This window comes from Rhincodon typus, chromosome 1 (assembly GCF_021869965.1).
Source record: "Rhincodon typus isolate 14 chromosome 1, sRhiTyp1.1, whole genome shotgun sequence".
Lineage (NCBI taxonomy): Eukaryota > Metazoa > Chordata > Chondrichthyes > Orectolobiformes > Rhincodontidae > Rhincodon > Rhincodon typus.
In genome coordinates, this window is record NC_063332.1 from 83,197,207 (window position 1) to 83,224,695 (window position 27,489).

Here is a 27,489-nt window from a genome sequence, read left to right on the forward strand (position 1 = left end):
GCTGCATTTGGACATGGGCTACTTCAGCATCAGAGAGAAAGTCATCTAGTTCCTAACGTAGATAGGGAGCACAGAAAAAATTCCAATTGTCAATCTGTTCAAATAATCATAACGTGGTGTTTCACCGAAGAAAAGAAACAGAAGGAAGGCTGATAACATTTGAAAAGCTGAAAACTCAACTAGCCACAATGAAGTTCAATTCTCAATGTAAAGTTTCCTCAAATTCTCATTCTGCAAGTTTGTTGGTATCTTCCTAAATTTCTTCTCTATATTTACTACCTATCAATTTTGGTGTCATCTGCAAATTTTCAAACTTTGATTCTTGCATCCAAATCTGCAAAAGATGAACAGTGGTCCCAGTTCTGATGCATCTGAAACAGAATTCTCACTTTACACCAATCTGAACGATGGTAGCGGACACATACTCAAAACATCTACCTACATTCGGAAAGGCGAATAATAACTGTTTGAACCAGTGAAAAAAAATGCCCAAGGGGAATTAGATTAGAATAGTGTGCTAGTGAATTACTTTAATTTCAGAGTAGGGAGTGCACCTTGCAAAACTGACAGAAAACCTCCGCTTATTCTCAAACAAGCCGTACACATCTCCTGAAACCAGACAATTGATCACGTTCATAACCCAGTTACAGATCCTTATCCATCCTCAATGTGGATTTTAAGAATGTGATTATAAATACATGGAAATCAGATGTGATCTGGATTCTCATTAGTTATACAATTCCTTCACTTAGGTCAATCTTGTGTGCTTAGAAGGATTTCTGGTTTCCAAGCCGCAATGTATATGCTGAGATGGGTACTTGAACATGTAAACAAAAACTCAAATTTAGATTGCATGTGGAGTTTTCATTGTTGAGTCAGAAGATTTTCTAAACAAAGTGCGATTGAGAAAGTATTAGAGTAAATGCAAGTCTCACAAGAACTGCAGCTCCAATGGAGAGATTTTATGCAATATGCAAAAAAGATGCCTGCAGCATTGTGTACAGGTAGTTCAGACCTGTATTGGTTTAAATTGATTAATCTGCACAAGGGTTAGAAATATTATGAGATTACTCACTCATTAGTCTTTTGGGTGAGGAATTAGATATAATTAGTAATGAATTGATCAAATGAAGTGCTTGAATAAATGAATTAGTTAAATAAATGTTGACTTGTGGGAAAGTAATAAACTAAAAGAGAAGCAGAAATCAAATCTCCCAAAGGAATGAATCGCCAAAGTTTTTCTATCAATAAATTTAAATCTGGGTTTAACATAATGGGAATTAGAAAAGAAGGAAATCAAATGAGGAATTGAATGAAATCAATTAACTAAAATTACTGCTTTCAGATGGGCAGAGGAACTCACTGAACTCCTATGAATTAACATTTTAGCTGGAGTGAGAATTTAAATGAAATAAAGCATTTATTAAATGAAATGACATTTGCTGCCTTGCCTTAAGTGAATTTTGACAATAAATATATTCAGGTTCATGAATTGAAGTAAATCAAATAAACTGGAGTAATGAAACAGGCTTTAGATAAAAAATGTCTTGTAGAAGAGCAGAAACTTAGGAATGAATTCAGAATTAAATAAAACCAGAAAAGGGCAGAGAAGAATACTCAACTGAGTTAGAGGAGGAATGAGGGCTAGAGACACTTTGCTACCCACAACTTTCTTGTGGACAACCACAATGATAAACTGGCTCTGATGAAATTGTGGGTCAGAGGTGGCAACATCTTGCCTCTTAATGAAGGCTCTCTACTTTTTCTAAACCACTTGTAACACCTGAACCAATGTCATGGCAATATTACCCTCATCGCCAAAATTCATCTGATCTAACCCCCTTACCTTCTCACACCTCTTTATTTTGTTCCATTGTAATCTTCATACTTTCCCACTATCCCAAGCTCAGAGTTAATGCTTTCTCATCCAATCTCTGTATTCAGCAATGTCAAATCACAGTCTCAACTCACTTTGCTCTCTCGCAATTTTGTTGCCCTCCTACTCTCCCCTGATCCCCCACCTGCATATAAAACTCTTGCTCATATTCACAACCACATGTCCAAATTTACAATTTCTTATTAAACTTCTAATCTTATGATCTTGATAACATACATTGTCATCAAGTGCTCCCACTGGGTCTCTCCCTCTTCTTTTTACTTTTGCTCTTTTTCTTATTTCTCCTCTTTGTTTTCTTTAAAGATTGGAGAGTGATAGGTGAAGGAGGAGGCCTCTGTCAGCAGTGGCAGCAATGCCAAGGCAAGTTGAACATGGCTCTTCTGCAGCCCAGGGGTCTCCCGTCAAGTGAGGAGCAAGTTCTGGCCTGACTCCCTGGCCCGGACCAGCAGTCTGGGCTGAGGCTCCAGCGCCTCAGCTAGGCCCAGGCACGTGAAGGAGCAGAAACATGGATGAAAGGGACGAACAGCGGATTGGCAGCAGCTTCTAGAGGAGCATCAGATGGCTTCTCTCAGCCTACCAATGAGGTGGCTTCAGGCAGCTCGGCATGGCAGTCTTCTTTGGCAGATGTTTCCAGCCCGGCATGGTGTTCTTGCCCTGGAATAGCAGTCTTATCCTGGCTGTGTCTAGGGTATTCCATTGTTCCTTAATCAGCTTTCCCCAAGCCCAGGAGCCATTAACTGAAGCTGTGATGAACTTTGTCTCAAGTTTATTTATGCTTATTATTATGCATGACTTCTATCAGTAATATAGGTACTATGGTGGGGCGGCTTATAAACTTTTGACTGCATTTTTCTTGGGAAAGTACACATGACAATAAATTCCTATTCTATTCTATTCATTCAGTGCCGCCGATGCTGTCGATGTGACAGCAAGATCAGGAACAGTTAAGGAATCCCAGACTGATAAAACTATTGTTTGTTCCTATCCAATTTACACAACTGGACAAGCCACGCGTAGTTTTGAGTCCAGAGGTAATGAAACAGTTAACTGTACTCTTGAAATTTCAAGTAGAAGAAAACTGTATCATAACACCTTTGAAGAATACTATCACAACTTGTCTCATAACTGATCCAACATTTTGCATTCACCCTTAAATGTCCATACGAATAGGAACAATGGAATTGGTTAACAAATAGGAGAAAATCTATGATTTTTGACGTGACTGATTCAGCTACAGAAATGATTATGTCTTAACTGCAAAACTATGAAGTCCATTTTGCCCTAAAACAGGAACACCTAGAAGAAATACATGGAATTTTGAGAAGGGCACACAGGTTACATTTTAAGGTTCAGCAAAATAGCCAGGGAATCAAGACAGATATTAAAAACATAAAAGAACATTTTCGGTCTATGACATCTGGAATTGGAACCTGCGTGGGTGCATATTGTTTCACATCTTCTTGTTGTCCTGTTAAAACATGATAATCTTAAAGTTGCAATGAGTGAAGCATAATGCATGCTTATTACTCCATTTTTTTTGTGCATGTTTAATACTCTTATGGTTTATTTATTGATCATTATTCTGTACTTCATTTATTGGTTATTAGTTCACCTATCTGTACCACATAATGAAATGTTAGATTTTAAATTGGGCATGGTGTAGCAAATCAACTTGGTTATAAACCAACATGGTGGGAAATGGCCAATTACTAGTGTTTGTTCAAATTAAAAATAACGAACAAGTAAGAGGGACTATGATATTATACACTCCAGAACTTTCATAACTGTTCATGGACCGAATGAATCAACAAAAGATAAACTATTACACACAGAGTGTGTAATAATCTGTTAAGGAACAAAGACAAGCTACTACACAGAAACTCAAGCAACCAGCCATGTCTTGGCAAGATTACACAAACAAAACTGCTTTGACACCTGCTTGATAAACTGGACACTTTATTGCCACAAGGACAACTAATTGCTCTGCAGAAGAATTTAAGGAGTTAACTAGAGGAAAGCTGTGACTTCGAACGAAGAAATTATTTTTGAGAACGAAGACAGCTGCAGTCTTGCAGTTACTCAGATGAAGAACACCAAAAGAAATCATCAGTATATCACCTCAGAGACAGAAGGTGAAAAATCTGTATAAGAATCCATCAGCAGAACAATTCAACAACAGAACTTCAAAGAACAACGTGCAAAAGGACCTAACCCTGGAAACTTCCAGAGACGGATCACAGTTAGTTGAAGTCCTGGCCAGATTTCACCATTAATTGGCAATAGCTAATTTGGGTCGCAGGCTTATACTTGCTTACTTGAGGGGTCTTTCATTTGGTTTCTACATGCAACAAAGTTTGAATTATTGTTTCAGTACTTAACTGTCTATGAGATTTCTTAGAAAGTAGCCGAATTAAAGGTTACTTGTGGTGATTTACCCACGACACCAGGAACATAACTGTAGCTTTTTTTTTAAATATTCTAGATGCAATGCAGGGTAAAAATCAAACGGTCTCCATTAGTACAAAATAAAACAGTAAACTACTACTGGATATAGCTTAGATGCTCTAATCAAGGGAAAGTGAGAAGATAAAACTTAGCAGATGGAAAATAGTTAGTTTGCTCAAAGATAACTATAGGAGATTTATGAAAGATCAAACAATTGACCAATTTATGGCTGAAACAATAATCAGTCACCAACTAGGAGAATATTCTGCTGCACTCACCAAGATACCACCCTGAGGGCCATTTCGAGTTGCATCAGCCATATTTGAATAGTGCTGGAAGAAAAATAAAATTTTCATTAGACGCATCATAAACTAGGAAAAAAAATACTTGGAGACCAATCATCCCATTGCCATCTGTAGGAAGACAGCAGTGCAAAACGATTATACTATTTTCCTAGACAACTGCTAAAGCACTCCTTTTTCAAGAAAAAGCTGTATATGATTATCTGATCTTTAGACATGGACTGTTTACTTTGATAGTTAAGCTTTTTTTGAGAAAGAATATTTAATTGAAATTACTGAATCAATGTAACTATCGAAGTAAAATCTTAATTTGGCATTTAAAATGTGAAACAAGTATCTAAAGTTTGGCATGATACATTACATTCCTGTTGTAAAATTAATGTGGCTCAATAGTATAAGTAGATCTTTCTGTTACCTGATTTTACCGTGTATTTTAGGGGATGAGTTGGAGTACTCACCATTTCACAACTTTGTTTGAAATACAAAATGATTCATTCCCCAGGGTATTGAAGCTACTGTGTTTACAATTCAAAATGAAAGCTGCTTTTAGTGGTTGACAAGCAAATTACAATGTGCCAACTGAATATTCCTGAAGGAATTCCTCTGGTCATGTACTAATCCATAGCATATAGTTTAATGGAACAAAACAGATTGTACAGTTTAACGACTGAGGGAGGAAGTTGTGGCAGAGCATCAGGATAATGGCTTTTAATATAGTTTTGGCCAAAGATGTTTAGCTATATCTTAAAAGAGGTGCAAAATATAGTGAATCATGCTTCATGAAATCCATGTCACCTGCTCCTGCCAAGTCTCTTTTACATACAATGCACTGGAAACTTTGTAAACACAACTTAGTTCATATTACTGAAAAATTCTCCAGAAATTTCAATATAAAATTAGAATTATTTGATTTGGTGTTGTGGAGACTGCATTATACTTGTTTACCTGTAGACACTTTGGCCCAACAAGTCCACACTGACCCCAGAGCATCCCACCCAGACCCATTCCCCTAATCTACACATCCCTGAACACTATGGGCAGTTTAGCGTTGCCAATCTACCTAGCCTGCACATCTTTGGACTGTGGGAGGAAACCGGAGCACCCGGAGAAAACCCACGCAGACACGGGGAGAACATGTTTTAGGTTAAAGGGTTCCAGATTTAAAACTGTAATGAGGAGAAAATGCAAATCTCTAAAGGTCCTGAATCTGTGGCATTCATTACCGAGTGCAGTGGATGCCAGGGCATTGAGTAAATTTAAGGAGGAGACCAACAGCTTTTTAATTAGTAATGAGTTGAATTGTTATGGAGAGCAGGCAGGAAAGTGGATTGGAGGCCAAGGTGAATCAGCCATGATTGTATCAAACAGCAGAGTGAGTTCAAGGGGCAGAATTGCCTAATCCTGCTCCTAGTTCTTATGTTCCAAGTCAGATATAGAACTCACCAGGGCACAGTTCAAATCAGCATATAGTCCCAAATTAGCATTTTTCCTTGCTTCTTTTAGTATCTCTTCTTATTACCTCATATTACTCAGCACAAACTAAGTATCACACAACTGAACTATAGAACGAGAGATAATAAAGTGTGGAGCTGGAGGAACTCAGCAGGCCAGGCAGCAGAGAAACAGGAAAGCTGATGTTTCATGTTGAAGGGTCCCAACCCAAAATATCAGCTTTCCTGTTCCTCTGATGCTGCCTGGCCTGCTGTGTTCCTCCAGCTTCAAATTTGTTATCTCTGACTCCAGCATCTGCAGTTGTTGCTATCTCACTGAACTATAGAACAGTTAGTTTACATTGAGTGGTATTGATTATTATTGTGTTGAGGTCCACTCCATGCCAAGTCCTGACTTGGAACTATACCACTATTCTTCACAGTTAGAGTCAAAATCTTGACATTCCCTTCCTAAAGCATTATTGGTGTACCTCCCCAGATTGAACTGCAATAGTCAAAAACAGCAACTTGCCACGACCTTCCTGAGGGATTGGCAATAAATACTGACACCTACTTGCCATAAACAAATACAAAACATTACAATATTATTAAACATTTTATCTTTACTATTCTGCTCAAATAATTTTCCTTCTCAGTGAAATTTGAAAAAAAACATCAGATGCACAAATTTCACTTGAGAAATGAAGTTAACCGATAGGTGAAATTTATTATTTCAGAAATAATACGTCAAATCAAGCAGCTTTTCTGGAAATGCAAAATGATCTAGCTCAAGATGGCACTAAGCTGTGCAATTTTATCCATATACTTTAGTTCATTTGAGATGTAAAGCAGGACATGTTCTGGAAAATTTAAAATTTCAGTTATCAATTATATTAATGCCATCTAAGGCAGAGAACTAAGGCATTTTCATATGCACACACAACACAAAACTGAGAGCCACTTAAGAAGCTGACTCTTCATCCATCATTCTATGGTTACAACAAAAAAAAACAGCTATTATGTCCGAGATAGTAGGAACTGCAGATGGTGGAGAATCTGAGATAACAAGGTGTGCAGCTGGATGAACACAGCAGGCCAAGCAGCATCAGAGGAGCAGGAAGGCTGACATTTCGGGCCTAGACCCTTCTTCAGAAATGGGGGAAGGGAAGGGGGTTCTGAAATAAATAGGGAGAGAGGGGGAGGCGGATAAAAGATGGATAGAGGAGAAGATAGGTGGAGAGGAGACAGACAGGTCAGAGAGGCGGGGATGGAGCTAGTAAAGGTGAGTGTAGGTGGGGAGGTAGGGAGGAAATAGGTCAGTCCAGGGAGGACGGACAGGTCAAGGGGGCGGGATGAGGTTAGTAGGTAGGAGATGGGGATGGGGCTTGAGGTGGGAGGAGAGGATAGGTGGGAGGAAGGACAGGTTAGGGAGGCGGGGACGAGCTGGGTTGGTTTTGGGATGCGGTCGGGGAGGGGAGATTTTGAAGCTTGTGAAGTCCACATTGATACCATTGGGCTGCAGGGTTCCCTAGCGGAATATGAGTTGCTTTCCTGCAACCTTCGGGTAGCATCGTTGTGGCACTGCAGGTGGCCGAGGATGGACATGCCGTCTGAGGAACGGGAGGGGGAGTTGAAATGGTTCGCGACTGGGAGGTGCAGTTGTTTAGTGCGAACCGAGCGTAGGTGTTCTGCCATCAGGGCTGTACTGCTTGTGCAAAAGCAGCTCAGCTAGCAGCCTTCTGTCATTCCCTCTTAGCCCTGGCGATATTTTTCTCCCTGTTTCCAAGTGTTTATCCAATTCCTTTTTGAATGCCCAATGCAAATGTGTCTCTACCAGCCAATCCTGAACGCCTGTTACATCATTAACTTTTACCTCATAACGTTTAAAATTCTTCTGCAATCACCTGAACCGATTATCAGCCCTGGTACAAAGGAAGAACTTTCTCTACTCACTCTGTCCATGAGCCTGGAAAAACCTAGATTCCCAGCTCCTCTCATCTTCCCCAGGGTAGACAGCCCAATCCATCTTGAGATGTCAGACAGCCAGTCCGCCATCCGCACCCTCTGGGGGATCTCGGCCCTCCCCCTCGCCGCCACCCTCTGGGGGAGAGATAGTAGGAACTGCAGATGCTGGAGAATCCGAGACAACAAGGTGCAGGGCTGGATGAACACAGCAGGCCAAGCAGCATCATAGGAGCAGAGAGGCTGACGTTTCGGGCCTAGACCCTTCATCAGAAAAGGGGGAGGGGAAGGGGGTTCCGAAATAAATAGGGAGAGAGTGGGAGGCGGATAGAAGAGGGATAGAGGAGAGGAAACAAACAGGTCGAAGAGGCGGGGATGGAGCCAGAACAGCAACTCATATTCCGCTTGGGAACCCTGCAGCCCAATGGTATCAATGTGGATTTCACAAGTTTCAAAATCTCCCCTCCCCCTACCGCATCCCAAAACCAGTCCAGCTCGTCCCTGCCTCTCTAACCTGTTCTTCCTCCCACCTATCCCCTCCTCCCACCTCAATCCCCACCCCCATCTCCTACCTACTAACCTCATCCCGCCCCCTTGACCTGTCCGTCCTCCCTGGACTGACCTATCCCCTCCCTACCTCCCCACCTACACTCACTTTTACTGGCTCCATCCCCGCCTCTTCGACCTGTTTGTTTCCTCTCCACCTATCCTCTCCTCTATCCATCTTCTATCCGCCTCCCACTCTCTCCTTATTTATTTCGGAACCCCCTTCCCCTCCCCCTTTTCTGATGAAGGGTCTAGGCCCGAAACGTCAGCCTCTCTGCTCCTATGATACTACCCTCTGGGGGATCTCGGCCCTGCCCTTCGCCGCCACCCTCTGGCCTATGCCCGCCTCCACTCTGCCGCCGGGGCTCTAGAATGTTCCATAGAGTCACGCGGCGTTACCCCCAGCAACATGCCCGGTGCCGCTCCCACCTGTAAGTGGCCCGGCCGCAAACGGTGAGTGTCTGACGAGTGAGGACCGAGGGACCACTGCCAGTAGGATGGAGAAAATCCGGCCACCGGCGCACGGACACTTCAGCACTCGCCGCCTGCAGACCGGCGCCGCTCAACGCTTCCAGTCTACAAACAGATACGGTCCAAATCCCGCGAGCCTCCCAAATCCCGCGCAGGCGCTCCCGGAGGGAGCTTGGGCGTGAGCCTTGTGCGCAGCCGCAGTGATACTCACTGATCTGTCTCGAGGGAGAGCGAACCTGATGTTGGTGAGTCGCCGCGCACAGGGTGGCACGTTTTTAAAACAGCAAAATTGCGTCGAGCTTTGAAGAAGTACAACGTTAAGATTGGCATGGAAAAGAATGTGGTAGTTGTCTCGTAAGGGAAAAAAAAAGACGAGATATGTTATGGCCAAGTAATGAGCGTTAGAATAACACTGGAAGACATATATTGTTGAAGAAATTCACCAGGTCTGACAGCATCTGTGAAGAAAAAATCAGAGTTAACGTTTCTGAGGAAGGGTCACCGGACCCGAAAGGTTAACTCTGATTTTTTTTTCTTCACAGCTGCTGCCAGACCTGCTGAGCTCTTCCAGCAACTTCTGTTTTTGTGTCTGTGAAGAGAGAAACAGTTAACGGTTCGAGTCCAAGTCCTTCTTCAGAACTGATAGCAGCTAGAAAAAGCAGCTAGCTAAGCTGATGATGGGTGTTTGTGGGAAGGAGTGACCAAAAAGGTGGAGAGGGAGCTCAGAGAGAGAGAAAGGGTCAGCAAAGGGATAGTTGATAGTAAGTTGAGAGTTGACAGTAAATTGTTTGTGTCCAAAAGAAAGTGAATCATACACAGATCCTGTAGGCTAATGTGCCAAATGATTTCAGGCTGTGTTTAATGATTTTTTCCAAGTTCTGTGAAGAAATGCTGGGACTGTCTTCCCTAGAGTGTAAGAGGCTGAGGGTGATCTTAAAGAGGTTTATCATCATGAGGGGGTGTAGATAGAGTGGCATGGGGGCTCAGTGGCTAGGACTGCTGCCTCACAGCACCTGGAACCTGGGTTGAATTCCACCTTCTGCGACCATGTGGATCTCGCACATTCTCCTCGTGTCTGTGTAGGTTTTCTCTGGGTGCACCAGTTTCCTCCCACAGTCCAAAGATGGGTAGGTTAGATGTATTGGCCATGCTAAATTGTCCATAGTGATCAGGGATGTGTAGGTTTGGTGAGTTAGCCATGGGGAATGCAGGGTTACAGGGATAGGGTGGAGGGGGATGCTCTTTGGACTGTCAGTCTGGATGCAATGGGTAGAATGGCCTGTTTCCACACTGTAGGGATTCTATGATAATGTGAATACCCAGGGTAGGGGAGTCCAAAACTAGAGGCCACAGGTTTAAGATGAGAGGAGAAAGACCTTGGCTATTCACCTTATCTGTGCCCGCTCGTGAACTTATTAACCTTTATAAGGTCACCCCTCAGCCAGTGACACTCTGGCGAAAATAGCCCCGGCCTATTCAGTCCCTCCCTATAGCTCAAACTCTCCAACCCTGGCGACATCCTTGTAAATCTTTTCTGAGCCCTTTCAAGTTTCACAATATTCTTCCTATGGCAGGGACACCAGAATTGCGTGCAGTATTCCAAAAGTGGCCTAAGCAATGTTGTTTACAGCTGTAACATGAGCTCCCAACTCCATTATTCAATGCCCTGATTGATAAAGGCAAGCATATCAAACACCACCTTCACTATCCTGTCAACCTGGGACTCCAATTTCAAGGAACTATGAACCAGCGCTCTGAAGTCTCCTTGTTCAACAACACTCCCCAGGACCTTACCATTAAATGTACAAGTTCTGTCCTGATTTGCCTTTTCAAAATGCAGCACCTCACATTTATCTAAGTTAAACTCCATGTGCCATGGGTCATGCCGTACTCTGAGGTAGCCTTCTACACTGTCCACTACACATGCAATTTTGGTGTCATCTGCAAACTTACTAACCATAACACCTATGTTCACATTCAAAAGAGGGAACTACTTCCTGTTACCCACTCTTGCACTGTTTGACACAGGAAAGTCAGTGTATTTTTTAATACAAAGGATTAGCTTGCTTCAAATGACCTCCATTCACAAGCTAGCTATAATTTACATAAAACAATGCCAATCTCTGATTTTTAAATAATGTATAATTATATCTTCTTCCTTTGCCTTCTTTAATCCCTGTGTTTTTGTGTATTTCAATGTGTTTTGTGAACCAAACTGCTGGATTTTGAATGTATTAATAAATCCTACTTTGTTTTAACCATAAAGGCTCTGTTGTGAGTTATTTTTAAATTGGACATCAAAAAAGAGGTTTGAGGAAACACCTGTCTATGTTTGAAGTAAAAGAAATAAGAAAGAAATGAGAAACCATCTCTGTTAGAGACAGATGAGATAATTCAGTTCACTTCTCCCTGTTAGTGACACATTTTTGCTTCAATACTCAAATGTAATAATGGTCAAAAATTAATTTGTCATCTTAATTGCTTTCTGTACCTTCATGTTAACTTTCAATGATTTGGGAACAAAGATGCCGAAGTCCCATTGATGTTCAGAACTTCCCTATCTCTCACTATTTAAGAAAAATTCTGTATTTCTGTTTTCCTTAGCAGGATGAATAATCTGAAATTTCTCCAAATTGTCTTCCATATGCTAATTGTTTGCTCACTTATGTAGCCTATCCCATTAAAATATCTGTGCATCCTCCTCACAACTCTCATTTCCCACCTAATTTTGTCATCTGTGAATTTGGAAATATTACATTTAATCCCCTAATTGATTTTTGTCATACCTCACTAATCACAGGCTTCCAACCAAAAATGACCCAAGTATTTCCATACACTTTTTTTTTCTATTCATTTGTGGGATGTGGGCGTCGCAGGCTGGCCAGCATTTCTTGCCCATCCCAAGTTGCCCTTGAGGAGGTGGTAGTGAGCTGCCTTCTTGAACTGTTGCAGTCTACCAGCTGTAGATTGACCCGCAATGCCATTGGAGGGAATTCCAGGATATTGACCCAGCGACAGTGAAGGAATGGTGATATATTTCCAAGTCAGGATGGTGAGTGCCTTGGAGGGGAACTTGAAGGTGGTGGTGTTCCAATATATCTGCTGCCCTTGTCCTTCTAGGTGGAAGTAGTCATATGTTTGGAAGGTGCTGTCTGAGGATCTTTGATGAATTTCTGCAGTGCATCTTGTAGATAGTACACACTGCTGCTGTTGAGCATTGGTGGCGGAGGGAGTGGATGCTTGTGGATGTAGTGCCAATCAAGCGGGCTGCTTTTTCCTGGATGATGACAAGCTTCTTGAGTGTTGTTGGGGCTGCAGTCATCCAGGCAAGTGGGGAGTATTTGATCACACTCCTGTCTTGTGCCCTGTAGTTGGCGGACAAGCTCTTGAGGAGTCAGGAGGTGAGTTACTTGTCGCAGTATTCCTAGCTTCTGACCTGCTCTTGTAGCCACTGTGTTTATGTGGTGTGTACAGTTGAGTTTTGGTCAATGATAACCCCCAGGATGTTGATAGTGGGGATTCATTAATGGTAATACCATTGAATGTCAAGAGGTGGTAGTTAGATTATCTCTTATTGGTGATGGTCATAGTCTGGCATTTGTATGGCACGAATGTCACTTGCCACTTGTCAGCCCAAGCCTGGATATTGTCCAAATCTTGTTGCATTTGAACATGGACTGCTTCAGCATCTGAAGAGTCATGAATTGCGCTGAACATTGTCCAATCATCGGTGAACATTCCCGCTTATGACCTTACGATGGAGGGAAGGTCAAAGATGAAGCAGCTGAAGCCAAGGACACTACCCTGAGGAACCCCTGCAGGGTGTCCTGGAGCTGAGATGATTGACCTTTGACAACCATGACTATTTTCCTATGTGTCAGGTATGACTCCAACTGCCAGACAGTTTGTCACTGATACCCAATGATACCAGTTTTGCTAGGGGTCCTTGATGCCACACTTGGTCAAATGCAGCCTTGATGTCAAGGGCTGTCACTCTCACCTCACCTCTGGAATTGGCACTTTTGTCCATGTTTGAACCAAGGCTGTAATGAAATTAGGAGCTGAGTGGCCCTGGCGGAACCCAAACTGGGCGTCACTGAGCAGGTTATTGCTGAGCAAGTGTCGCTTGATAGCACTGTTGATGATGCCTTCCATTTTGTCCATTAAACAGTTCTCAAACAATGCCAGTATCTTCACTCTAATTCCATGTACTCTAATGTTGTTACCAACTTGTGTGTGGAACTTTATCGAAAGCTTTTTGAACATCTAAATATACCACACTCAGTGATTCCTCCTTGTCTGTTGTGAGTTATATCCTCAAAAAAACTCTAACAGATTTGTTAAACATGACTTCCATTTTATAAATCTATGTTCCTACCATTATTTTCTAGTGTCCTGCTACGACATCGTATGTTAAGGATTCTTGTATTTTCTGACAATTGTTGTCAGTTCCCTATTTTCTCTCTCTAAATTTTCTTAAATAGTTGGAGTACATTTTCACCTTCCAAGCTGCCAGGACAATTCCAAAGTCTATAGAATTTTGAAAGATGACTACTGATTGTCATTTCTATTAACCCTCTCAACACTCTGGGATGTAGAATATCAGTTCCATGACATGTAAACAACTACAACCTTTTAATTTAACTATTTTTAATATCTTGCCATTCCTGATTTACACTGGTCCCTAGATACCCATTATTTCTCAGATTTCAAATATTTTTTCTCTTTGAAGACAGACATGAAGTACGTGTTTAGTTTTTCTGTATTTTCTTATTTTTCATTATAAATACTCCTAACTGTACTGCAACACTATCTGTTTTACTAATCATTTCCTATCCAGGATGGCAAAGGAAATAGAAATTAAGGAAAAAAGTGTGCTTATAACAGATATCACTAGAAAATATAACTGAGAACCAAGCTGAATACAGAGGATTTAGAAACAAGGTGATACAGCATATACAAGATAGATTATGCAAAAAGACTGGCAGCTTATGTAAAAGGAAATCCCAAACTCTTATATAAACACATCAGTAGTAACAGGGTGATAAAAGGAGAAGTTGGGCTCATTAGGGAGCAAAAAGAGGATTTAGACATGGCAGCAAGAGGCATGGCTGAGATGTTAAATGAAAACTTTACATCAGTCCTTACCTAGGCAGATGTTGCCTCGGCCATCTGTCACTATAATATTTGAAATTGATAAGGAGGGGGCATTGGATAAGCTGTCAGTACTTAAAGTGGAGAAGGCACCAGGACCAAATGAGATGCATCTAAGGATATTGAAGGAAGTGAGAATGAAAATTGAAAGGCATTAATAACAATCTTTCAGTCTTCCCTGGATTCAGGGGTTGTAATACAGGACTGGAAATTTGCAAACATTATACCTTTTCCAAAACAGTTTGTAAAGACAGACCGGTCAGTTTAACTTCAACGGTGGGGAAACTTCTAGAAACAGTTGTTCAGTATAGAATTAATAGTCATGTGGAAAAGTGTGGATTGATTTGGAAGAATCAGCAAGGATTTGTTAAGGGAAAGTCATCTCTAACTTGCTTGAGCTTTTTGGAAATGTATAGGTGGGAATGATAAGAGCAAGGCTGATGATCCATAGACTTCCACAGGCATTTGATACAGTGCCACACAATTGACTTGTGAGGAAACACATAGGTAGTGGAATTCAAGAGACAGTAGTAATGTTGATATAAAATTGGCTGAGGGATAGGAATCTGAGCACAGTGGTAGTTTTTTGGTTGCAAGATTGCTTGTAGTGAAGTTCTTCAGGGGTCATTATTGGGGCCATTGACTTTTCAGGTCTATATAAATGATCTAGAAGGGATAATTTTAAAGTTTACAGCATTGTTAGCACTGTGTGGAGGAGAGTGTAGAATTTCAAAAGGACATTGACAAGTTGATGGAGTGGGTGAATAGGTGGCAAATGAAGTTCAATGTGGAGAAATGGGAGGTGATACAATTGAATATAAGCAACAGGGAGAGGTGGTAGAAAATAAAGGATGTGCAGGAGCAGAGAGATCACGGTCTTTATGCGCATAAGTCATTAAAGGTAGCAGGATAGGCAGGGAGAGCTACTAATAAAGAATACAATATTCTAGGCTTCATTAACAGTGACATAGTTTGCAAGAGTATGAAGGTTATGATGGACTTAGATACTGTTGGACCTCAACTAGAATATTCTGTATAGTGCTGAGCACTACACCATAGAAAGGTTGTGAATGCATTGGAGAGTGTAGAAGAGATTTACAAGAATGATTTCAGTAATGAGACATTTCAGCCATGAGGAAAGAGTGGAGAAGTTGGGGCTGTTTTCTTTGGAGAGGAGAGGGCAATGAAAAAATTTGATAAAAGTTTTTAAACTCCTGAGGGGTTTAGACAGATTAGATAGGAAGAAACTGTTCCTGCTTACAAAAGGATCATAAGCCAAAGAGGTCAGCTCTGAGGTATTTTGCAAGAGAAGGAAATATGAGGTGAGAAAGAACCCTTTTCACTCAGTGGGTAGTTAGGTTATGGAATGCACTGCCCATAGGTGTGGTGGAGGCAGGTTCAATTGAGGTGTTCAAGAGGGCATTGGATGATTATTAAATCAAAACAACATTCAAGATTATGGAGAAAAAGCAGGAGATTGTCGCTCAGATGTCTTGCTCAGAGAGCAGATGCAAATGCATAGGCTGAATTGCCTCCATCTACATTGTAATAATTCTGTGGTTACAATTCAAAGATGCTGTATGAAGATTGAATAGTTCAAAAGCCATAAAACAAGCCCTCCTGAACTACTGCATTTGGTCCCTATGGAAGAAAGAACAGTCTCAAAAAAAAATTCAGGTGAATAGCAAAGGCCTTTTCTCTAGGGTTGGGGAGTTCAAAGCTAGACCACATATTTGAAAGGGACCTGAGGGGCAACGTTTTCACACAGAGGGTGGTTTGTATTTGGAATAAACTGCCAGAGGAAGTGGTCGTTGTAGTTGCTGTCACAACATTTAAAAGACATTTGGACAGCTACATGAATAGGAAAGGTTTGGAGGGATATGGCCAAACACAGGCACATGGGACTAGTTTAGTTTGGGAAACTTGGTCAGCATGGACAAGTTGGACTGAAGGGTCTGTTTCTATGCTGTATGACTGTATGACTCAAACACTAAGCTTGCAGGAAAACTCTTGCTTTGTATAGATAACAAATCTTTCATAGCAAGGTACAGACTACTGTGGAAGCCATAACTAAACACGTGAAATCAAGAAAGCGTACTGATGTAAAGGGCAAGAAATTAACATTCATCCTAAGTAATATTGCCCCTCCCACTTTACCAAATGTGTACATTCAGCAGGGGAGCAGTGAAGTTATTGGTGTGTTGAGCAATTTAAAAACACTTCTGGAATTATCTCTGTTGAATAAAATCAAAATGCTTTAAAACAACTCTATGTGTAAACAAATTTATCCTTCATGATTTTATAAACCTCTATAAGGTCATCCCTCAACCTCCTACGCTCCAGTGAAAAATGTCCAAGCCTATCCAGCCTCTCCTTATAACTCAAATCTTCCATCCTAGCAACATCCTAGCAAATCTTATCTGAACCCTCTCCAGCTTAATAATTTCCTTCCTACAACAGGGCGACCAGAACGCAAAAATGTCCTGTACAATCTCAACAAGATGTCCCAACTCCTATACTGAAAGGTCTGAGCAATAAAGGCAAGCATGCTAAATGCCTTCTTAACCACCCTATCTACATGTAACGCAAACTTCAAAGAATTATGCACCTGAACCCCTAGGTCTCACTGTTCTACAACACTATCCAATGCCCTACTTTTAATTATACAAGTCCCGCCTTTGTTTGTTTTACCAAAATGCAATACCTTACATTTATCTAAATTGAACTCCATCTTCCACTCCTCAACCCTTTGACCCAATTGATCAAGGTCTCTTTGTAATCCTAGATAACCTTCTTTACTGTCCACTATACTGCCAATTTTGATGTCATCTGCAAACGTACTAACTGTGCCTTCTGCATTCTTATCTAAATCATTTATGTAAATGGCAAACAAAAGTGTTCTGAGCACCAATACCTGTGGAACACAGATGGTAATAGGCTTCCAGACTGAAAAACAACCATCCACCACTACTCGCTGTCTCCTTTGCATCCAATTGGCAAGCTCACCCTGAATCCTATGTGATCTAACTTTAATAATCAGTCTCCTATGCGGAACTTTGTCAAACACTTTACTAAAGTCCAAGTAAAATACTGTCTACCATTCGGCCCTCATCAATCTTCTTGGTTACTTTCTCAAAAAACTTAATCAAGTTTGTAAGACACAATTTTCCTTGCACAAAACAATGCTGACTATTCTTGATCATTCCTCGCCTCTCCAAATGCCTATAAATCCTATCTTTCGGAATCAACAGCTTATCCACCACCAAAGTCAGACACAGCGGTCTATAGTTCCTAGGCATCTCCTTACATCCCTTCTTAAACAAAGGCAAAACGTTAGCCACTCTCCAGTCATCTGGCACCTCACCGGTACTCATAGACAACACAAATATTTCTGCAAGGGACTCCGCAATTTCCTTCCTAACCTCCCACAACATCCTAGGACATACTGGATCAGATCCTGGAGATTTATCCAACTTTATATTTCCTAAGACCTCCAGCACTTCCTCTTCTGTAATGTGAACTGTTTTCAAAACATCAGCATTTATTTTCCTAAGTTTTCTAGCCTCCATTTCTTTCTCCACAGTAAAAACTAATGCAAAGTATTCATTTAATATCTCTCCCATTTCCTGAGATTCAACACAAAGATGACCTCTCTGATCTTTAAGGGGATCCTACTCTCTCTCTAGTTGCTGTCTTGCTGTTATAATGTAGAATCTCTTTGGATTATCCTGAACCTTATTTGCCAACGCTATCTTATTATCTTCTCTTTGCCTTCCAGATCTCCCTCTTAAGAATGCCCCAATTCTCTTATGCTCTGCAAGAGAGTCATTTGAACCCAATTGTCTACGTCTAATATATGATTAATTTTTATTCTTGACCAGAACCTCAATATCTTTTTTAATCCATTGTTCCCTAATCCTACTATCCTTACCTTTCACTCGAACAGGAACATAATGACTCTGAATTCTCGTTATCACACTTTTGACAGCCTCCCACTTACCACATGTCTCAGCGAACAGTCTACTCCAATCAACTTTTGAAAGTTCTTGTTTCATACCATTGGTATTTACCTTACTCCAATTAAAAGCTTTCATTTTTATGGAAGGCTTATCTTTTTCCATAACTTTCTTAAAACAAATAGAATTATGATCACTAGACCCAAAGTGTTCCCCTATTATCACTTCAGTCACTCGCCCTGCCTTATTACCCAAGAGAGGTTAATTTTTGCTCCTTTTTCTCAATCTTCAAACTGAACCTAATTTTAAGATCTCCATAACAGGGATGAAGTAACATCCGAAGTAATACCCGAAATATTGACTGCTCCTTTCTTCCAGATGCTGCTCAGCCTGCTGTGTTCTTCCACCCTCCTGTTTGTGTACCTTCATAAAATGGTCTTCGTTCCAGTCACAACTCGGGATAACATGAAAATTTGGCACCTACACCTCTATAAAACATTGCAGTTTTGATTGTGTTTCCAATTTTCTCACAATTGAATAGAAATAAATGTTACTCAAGTGCAATGTTGTCAGTGTTCTATGAATCATTTTAATATATCAAGTTCAAACTGAAGAAGGGAACAGTGATTCTGATCATTATTAATATGCTGTGAAATAAATTTTGTATCACAATAGTGTGATGATATTTTTATCCAAAAGATTAATTGAACTATCTGGATCTGGTATAACATAACCTGACTTTCTGTTATTAAGCACTGATAGATTCCAAATAAAGTTGACCGACTGACTAATGTTTTCTTAAATGGCAATGCATAAATGAACCACAGATTAATGAGTTACATATATTTGCTGGCAACAATGGTCCAGATCTTGTGGTCAACGCCAATGCTGAATACATTGCCTGTACCTGTGAATAATCCTGTGCTCTAACTTTTGAAATCTTTCTACCAGGACTTTGATTTTGGTTACAGCAGTGGTAGATGAGTGGATCTAACTTCATGGAAGGCTGACAAGTCCAGGAGAAGACAGTGAATAGAGGGTATGCTCTCTTTTTATGACATTATGCTGTATTTTGGTCAGTTTTTAAAAGTCTCAAGTCTCTGAGTCAGATAGCGAATGGATGAGGAGGTGTGTGAGTGAATGGATCAGACGGGACAGAGTGTGTGAGTAAGCAGTTGGGTTGGGTTGGGAAAGAGCTGGTGCAACATAGAGTAGGGTTACATCTAAGGGGTGGACAGATTAGGGGAATATGATGGGACAATATTGAATTGGGTCAGATTAGAAAGAGAATCAGGTTGGGTAGGGAATGGTGATTGGAGGGGGTCTCTCATGATTCCAAGTTCAGTTGCACTGTCAAATCACTGAGATACACCAGGTATTAACCAATGCAACATTTGCTTGGTAAGTTTCCAGTTAAGCCCCACAGATCTGGCCCAAATGTCAGGCACTGAACTCAGGCTCAGAGACGTTGCAGAGGATCACAAGCAGTGGAATTAGTCCATCAGAAGTTTAAAGTCCCCATGAAATTTCAATTAATGTGTGAGTGCCAGGACGTCCACGTGGTCCTGACCACATCTCCCAACTACTACAGTTTTAATTGATATAGGTACTGAAAGATTTTGGCCAATGAGTTGAATGTTTCCGTGTCTGTGGAAGCATCTTTGGAGGGACGCATATATGAACATTTGGAAAGGTACGTATCAACTACGGACACCTTCCCATCTCCAAGCACTTATTACTAAAGCTAACTAGAGGGCATAGGTTTAAGGTGAGAGGGGAAAGACTTTCACACAGAGGGTGGTGTTTGTATGGAACAGACTGCCAGAGAAGTGGTGGAGGTGGGTACAATTACAGCATTTAAAAGGCATTTGGATGGGTATATGAATAGGAAGAGTTTAGAGGGATATAAGCCAAATGCTGGCAAATGGGACTAGATTAATTTGGGATATCTGGTTGGCAAGGGCAAGTTGGACCGAAGGGTCTGTTTCTGTACTGTATAGCTCTATGACTAGCAGGTTCAACGTCAACTCATCTGGTGCAGCAGGAATCCAATGAAGCCTAATAACTTTTTCCAGGCCACAAGAGATTTTGCCAATAGCACATGTGACCTTGCTAAGTAGGGAGCCCAAAAAGTGATCAGAGTCAGTTTCTTCACCAAAACCCTGCCACCATCAACCCTCCATCTGCCTTTCTTGATTCCATGGTCTACTCTTGATAGAGCTTGCATATTTTCTGCTATTAACACCTACTGTTAACACCTGTTCTACTCTCTACTAGTATGATTAGCACTCCCTTGGCCTTTTACTTTGGGCACCTTCTGTTTGCTTGCTCTTCCTCCTGTTTTGTCAATAGCATAAAAACTATAAGCTTTCCGCAAAGCTTTAATAAATAATGTCACCATGTAATTGGTGTTCCCAATGTATGTTTTATTCTTTTATTCAGAAAGTTATGGGATAAAACTTTTGGTAGATTGTAGCTACAATAGTGTCGGTATTTTTTAAGTCTCCTGGATAGATTTCAGTTACTAAGAACCTTGTTCCGTGGTTTACAGCAAACATTTACAAGACATAACTAATTTTTCAACCAACACAATGGCATATTTCCTAAATATTAGTGAGTTCTATTTATTTTTTTCTGGCTAATGGAATCTCCACCGTAACTGTATATCAATGCCATCTAAAAAGAATTCTGTAATCACAGTACAAACACGTGATTTCAAAATTCTGGTTGCCCTTCTGTAGGAAGGATGTTGTTAAACTTGAGAGGGTGCACAAAAGATTTACAAGGATGGTGCTGGGTCTGGAAGGTTTGAGCTATAGATAGAAGCTGAATAGGCTGGGTTTTGTTTCCCTAGAGCGTCGGTTACCTTATAGAGGTTTATAAAATCATGAGGGGCATGGATAGGGTGAATAGCCAAGATCTTTTTCCTAGGGTGGGGGAGTCCAAAACTAGAGGGCACAGGTGAGAGGGGAAAGATTTCAACAGGAACTGAAACATAACTTTTTCAAACAGAGGGTGGTGCATGTATGGAATGAGTTGCCAGAGTAAGTGGTGAAGGTGGGTACAATGATAACATTTAAAAGGCATCTGGATGGGTATATGAATAAGTAGGGTTTAGCGTGATATAAGCCAAATTCTGGCAAATGGGAACAAAAACAGAAGTTGCTGGACAAAACTCAGCAGGTCTGGCAGCATCTGTGAAGAGAAAATCAGAGTTAATGTTTCGGGTCCGGTGACTGTTCCTCAGAACTGAGAGAGGACTCTTGTCCAAAGAAATGGGAACAGGAGGCAAAGATGGCAGAAGAAGAGTTCAATGTCATGTCATGCCCAACATTCGTTAAGGTGGGGATGCAGAGGAGTAAAGCTGAGGCCTTTGCTGAGTACAGCATGTTCAGCATCAGAGAGCGGAAGGTTAGGAGGGATGGTGAATACCTGACAGGAGGTGGGGCTGGGAGAGGGGATGGAGTCAGAGGAAAGGGAAGGAGAGGAAGGTTCAAGAGGGCCATGGGTATCTTTGAGTTGTTGCATCTTGTGGGCCTTGATGCCTGAAAGGAAAAGAAAAAGTTTCCTGTTAGCATGACAAATAAGCCGGAGGATGAAGTGGAACTGTGGAGTGGTGTAACCCTGAGCCAGCGTGTTGCGATGCTGTTGGAGAGAAAGTCAAGGGTGTGCATGTGACGCTGCATGGCACTGAGTGTAGATCTTTAGGATGTGGAGAGAGCATCTGTCTGTGGAACATTGAGCATCATGGAGATATCTATGATATTGGAAGGATTCAACACATGAGGGATGAAACTTCAGTTGGAATCCATGTGGGGTAAGTCTGAGCCAGAGACAGTCACTGAGGATTGTGATATGGCTGTGGAAATGAGCTTTAGCAAATTCTTGGTCAAACATCAGGACTGACAGTTAAATTAAAGATGGTGGACAAGAAGAAAGATTGGAACGGAAATCCCGTCGGAGAGAGGAGCAGAACTTCTTCAAGGTGGGCATGCCTGGAGGAGACGTGACAGTGAGTTAAGTACTAAATAAAAACCAAAAGAACTGTGGATACAGTAAATCAGGAACAAAAACAGAAGTTGCTGGAAAAGCTCAGCAGGTCTGGCAGCATCTGTAAAGAGAAATCAGATTGAACGTTTCAGGTCCGGTGACCCTACCTTAGGACAGTTCTGAGGAAGGGTCACCAGACCCGAAATGTTAACTCTGCTTTTTCCTTCACAGATGCTGCCAGATCTGCTGAGCTTTTCCAGCAACTTCTGAATTTGTTCCTGATTTACAGCATCCACAGTTCTTTTGGTTTTTACCTGGCAAATGGGACTAGATCAGATTGGCATGGCTGGTCATTGTGGATGAGTTGGTCCAAAGGGTCTGTTTCTGTCCTGTATGATTATGACTCTATAAATATTATCTTGGTTACAATTATATGAGATTAGTTTGTCCCAGGATCAGGATATAATTGATTTGCTTTATTATTGTTGTCACATGTACTGATATACAGTGAAAAGTATTATTTTGTGTGCTATACAGGCAAATCATACCTTACATAAATACATCAGGGTAATATAACAGAATGCAGAATATAGTGTTACAGCTACAGAGAAGGTGCATAGAAAGATCAAATTTAATATGTGAGAGGTTCATTCAAAAGCCTGATAACAGCGGTGACGAAGCTGTTCTTGAATCTGTTGGTACGTGTTTTCAAATTCTTGTACCTTCTGCCTCATGAAGAGGGTGGAAGAAAGTATAACCAGGATAGGAGGGGCCTTTGATTTTGTTGGCAGCTTTCCTATATAAGCTACTATAGGGGGAGTCAATGGATGGAAGGCTGGTTTGCATGAGGGACTGGGCTGCGTTCACAGCTCTCTGTAATTTCTTAAGGTCTGGGGCAGAGCAGTTGCCATACCACACTGTGATGCATCCATATAGGATGCTTTCTGTGATGCATCTATAAAAATTGGTAAGAGTCATTATGGACATACCAAATTTCCTTAGCCTTCTGAGGAAGCAGAGGCATTGGTGTGCTTTCTTGACCATAACATCAATGTGGATGGACCAAGACAGATTGTTGGTGACATTTACTCCTAGGAACTTGAAGCTCTTGACCATCTCCACCTCAGCATCATTGATATAGACAGGGGCATGTCCTCCAATTCACTTCTTGAAGTTGATGACCAACTTCCTCATTTTGCTGACATTGAGGGAGAGATTGTTGTCTTTACACCATGCCACTATCTCTATCTCTTTCCTGTATTCTGTCTCATCAGTGTTTAAGATCTGAGCCACTACAGTTGTGCCATCAGTAAGCCTGTAAATGGAGTTAGAGCAGAATTTGACCACACATAAGGAGTATACTAAGGGGCTAGTACGCAGCCTTGAGGGTCACCAGTGTTGAGGGTTATCCTGGAGGAGATGTTGTTGCCTTTCCTTACTGTTTACAGTCTGTGAGTCAGAAAGTGAAGGATCCAGTTCCTGGGGTGGGTGTGTGGGGGAGGGGTGGTGAGCACAGTCCAAGGTCTTAAAGTTTGGAGATGAATTGGCTGGAATTATGGTGTTGAAGGTGGACCTAAAGTCAATAAATAGGAGTCTGATTTAGGTGTCCTTATTGTCCAGATGTTCCAGAGATAAGTGTAGGGCCATGGAGATGGCATCTGCTGTGGACCTATTGCAATGGTAAGCGAATTGTAGCAGATCACTGCAATCTGAAAGGCTGGCGTATATATGTGTTCCGTTACTAACCTCTTGAAGCACTTCATAATGATGGATTTCAGAGCCCCTGGATGGTTGTCATTAAGGTACGCTGCCTGATTTTCTTCGGCACAGGGTTGGTTGGGATCTCCCTGAAGCAGGTGGGAACCTCACACTGTAGTAAGGAGAGATTAAAGATGTCTGCAAATATTCCCCTCAGCTGGTCCATGTAGATCTGAGTGCACGACTAGGGATTCCATCCAGTTGCTTTCCGTGTGTTCACTGTCAAGAAGGCCAATCTGACATTTGCAGCTGTGACTGTGGGTACAGGTTCACCCAAGGCTGTCAGGGCAGATGACATAATTTCACTGATCTTCTGTTCAAAATGAGCATAGAATGCATTGAGTTCATCGGGGAGGTACACATTGTTGTCAGCAATTCTACTTCATTTTGTAGCCCATTATATCATGTAAGCCTTGCTACAGTCAACATGTGTTTGTTTGGTTAATCTGCGACTCTAGCTTAGTCGGGTATTTTCTATTGGCATTCCTGATGGCTTTGCGAAGGCTGTACATAGATTCCCTGTATAGATCAGGGTCACCTGACCTAAATGCCTCAGACCTGGATCAGTAGGGAGTGGATCTCCCGGTTCATCCATGGTTTCCACTTCTTTGGCATGCAGTCCTCTACACACTTGCTGATGAAGTCTGGTCTGCATGGATAAGTCGGGCTGAAGGGTCTGTTTCTATGCTGTATGACTATTACTCTAAATAAGCATAACTGGGAGTATTCTCTAATTACAATGTTAGCATGATTATATAAAATGGAATTACTTGCTAACATAAAGTCAAAACAGAAATTGCTGTTAAATCTGAACTGGTTGGACATCATCTGTGGAGAGAGGAACAGGATTAATCTCTCAGGACAACTGTGCAAACCTAATAGGTTTTAACCAGTACAAAGGCAGAGAAAAGCAGTGGTTGACACAGCTTTCAAGTTGTCAAATGCCTTCTGACACTCAACTGTCCACTGAAATTTTCTGTACTTTTTCAATGGGCAGTTAGTGGAGCAACCACACTGATAAATTTGATAATAAATTTTCAGTAAAAATTACTCAGTCCCAGGAATCGTAGTACTTCCCTAATAACCTTTGTTTTCATATATCCAATAACATGGCTCAGGAATGTGACTTGAGCTTTTGCAACCTTACTCTTAGCTAGGTTTATCATCAAGCCCGCCTCCTGAAGTCAATCGAACAATTCTGATAGATGTTCCAAATGTTCCTTCCATTTGTGACTAAATATCACCAGATATCTATGTACACCACACACTTAGGTAATCTCAAAATGACTTTATTGGTTAGTCTTTGAAGTGTAGTTGGTGCATTCTTCATACCAAATGGCATGACTTTAAACTGATACAGTCCATTCGGTGTCATGAAAGCTAAAATTTCCTTCACTCTTTCAGATAAAGGTATCTGCCAGTATGCTCTGAGAAAGTCCAAATTAGAAATATAAGTTGCTTGACCTAGCTTCTCAATACAGTCTTCCAAATGTGGAATAGGATAGGAGACTGATTTTGTTATTGCATTGACTTTGCGATAGTCCACACATAATTGTTGGGTACCATCTTGTTTTGGCACCATTAGTATGGGTGAGCTCCATTCACTGCAACTCGCTACAATTATATTGTCTTTGAGCATACTTTCAAAGTCTTTTTGAACCCGTGCCAATTTTAGAAGGTTGAGTTGAGAGGGATGTTGCTTAATTGGAATAGCATTTCCTATATCTAACTCATGCAAATTTAGTTGATTCATTAGGTGCATCCATAATTACAAAAACAAGTACAAATGGATGTCCTTTATCCCAAATCTCTGGATGGTCTTAACTATAAGTCCTCAAAATGGTCTTTAAAGTTTGGTGTCACCGTTCTAATGCTCCCTGCAATTCTGGATGGTATGCGATGGATTTGAATTGTTTCATTCCTAAGCTATCCATATTCAGTTTATTTGTTATGGATCAGATCAAACCACCTCAAGCTATATTAAGAAGGTATCCTAGACCCAACTTTTCTTATTTTTAAGGGTAAGTGTAAGGCATTGTGTTCCAGGTGTAATTCAATTGGTCAAACTACCAGGACTGAAACAAAACACACTTTATCTTGCGCTACAGTTAAAATACAAATAAAAGAATTAAGAACTGGAATAACAACTCTATTGGAAAACTTAACAGAATAATAGATTATTTAACTACTAAACAGCAACTGTTCCAATATAGAAACATGCTGTAAACACACGCTTGACAAAGGCAAATTCAGTAAGATTGTCTCACATGCATTTCTCCAGTCCAGGAGGAAAGCACATCAAGAGAAAACTCTGAGAGAGAGAGAAAAAACTGAAGCATTGTGCTGTAGCAGAGAGAGATGTATAGCAGCCTGCAAACCCCAACAGCTACTGAAAGTTAAACTAAAATCCTGGTTCTGTGGGAGCTTGACCCCACCCCTTCGTGCTGCTTCTTTTGTTCCAACTTTAAAAAAAAACCCAAGGCTTCACAAGCTTTTTACTTTATTGGCTTAGAGCAGACTGCTTGTTACCTCTGTCTCAACCTCTCTTCATAAAAAGAAGGGACAAAATACATCTCTTGAAGCCATAGTATCATTACAAGAGGGCAAGTGATGAATAGTTCAGAAAGTCTGAGATAGGTTGGCAGTCATGTGGGATTCAGTGACTTGAGATTTCCAACATTTTGCATCCATAGCATTTTTTTTGTTCACTAGCCAAGATTTTGTCAAAGGTTACATCCTAATATTTACCCGTATATCTTGTTTCCAATGAAAATTCAGTAATTGGCTGTAGTGAGGTTGGAATTGCCAAGATCTATGGAACAATATGTCTTAAGAAGTAAGGTGAAAATCTTTTGATCATTATGGCAACTTATTGCACAAGTATACTACAATTGATTATCAGAGATTAAAGCAGGATAATGCAGGTAGTGCCTATTTGGCAGTTAATTTAGCTATTGAAGAAATTAGATGCAGTCTAAAATTCAGCTTTGCTTCCCCAGTTAATGACATAATTTTTTCAATTACACTCGAGAACAGTAAATTCTGAATATTAATCAGCATTATACCAACTTAGTTAAAATCAGGAAATACAAGACTTAGTGTCATGGTGAATTTTGGTGGTCATCCTGCCAACTTGCTTTTCTAATACGAGCTTCTACAATATTGGCTTGCTAGAGAATGAAGATATTAAGTTACAAGTAAATGTAAGAGAGTATTTGCCTTTAATTATAGATGTTGTGGCTGACTGCTTACTCCAAAACATAAAGTTAGGCCTTTGGACTCATAAGTTTGACTCATGCAAAGAAAAAGAAAATAAGAATAAAATTTTGTTTTTCAAATTATAATTTTTGGGATTGAAGAAACTAATCTTCCACTCTTTTTTTCTACAATTCTACTCATTTTATTCTTGGCTCTCACATAAGAATTGTTCCTTACATTGTGTCTACGTTCCTCCGAAATGCATTGTGTTCACATTGCTTTCTTTCTTGTCATGTCTGTAGTAGTACTGGCTTTCCTATTAACATTTCAGTTCTATTCCCTTTTCAGGCTTGTGGCCTGTTGTTCAGAATTCATCCCCA

The 27,489-nt window shown here is 40.9% G+C and overlaps 1 protein-coding gene and 1 long non-coding RNA gene across 3 annotated transcripts in view; one reads left to right on the forward strand and one right to left on the reverse strand.

The window, feature by feature from the left end:
* The window catches only part of tmem33 (transmembrane protein 33), a 31,762-nt gene extending 22,635 nt beyond the window's left edge, over positions 1-9,127 (reverse strand). The window contains exons 1-2 of one of the 2 annotated variants that reach the window (XM_020520864.2): positions 9,012-9,127; positions 4,621-4,674 (exon numbers count right to left, since the gene is read on the reverse strand). In XM_020520864.2, the coding sequence (XP_020376453.1) occupies positions 4,621-4,662 (42 nt within the window). In that variant the 5' untranslated portion in view covers positions 4,663-4,674; positions 9,012-9,127. Of the gene's footprint in view, positions 1-4,620; positions 4,675-8,027; positions 8,417-9,011 lie in introns of those variants that run through there. The other variant, XM_048605079.1, reaches the window with a different exon arrangement.
* A 107-nt stretch (positions 9,128-9,234) lies between these two features.
* Positions 9,235-27,489, forward strand: part of LOC125484816 — a 31,624-nt gene continuing 13,369 nt past the window's right edge. The window contains exons 1-2 of the long non-coding RNA XR_007263643.1: positions 9,235-9,298; positions 19,115-19,202. This is a non-coding gene — a long non-coding RNA (uncharacterized LOC125484816). The remainder of the gene's footprint in view (positions 9,299-19,114; positions 19,203-27,489) is intronic.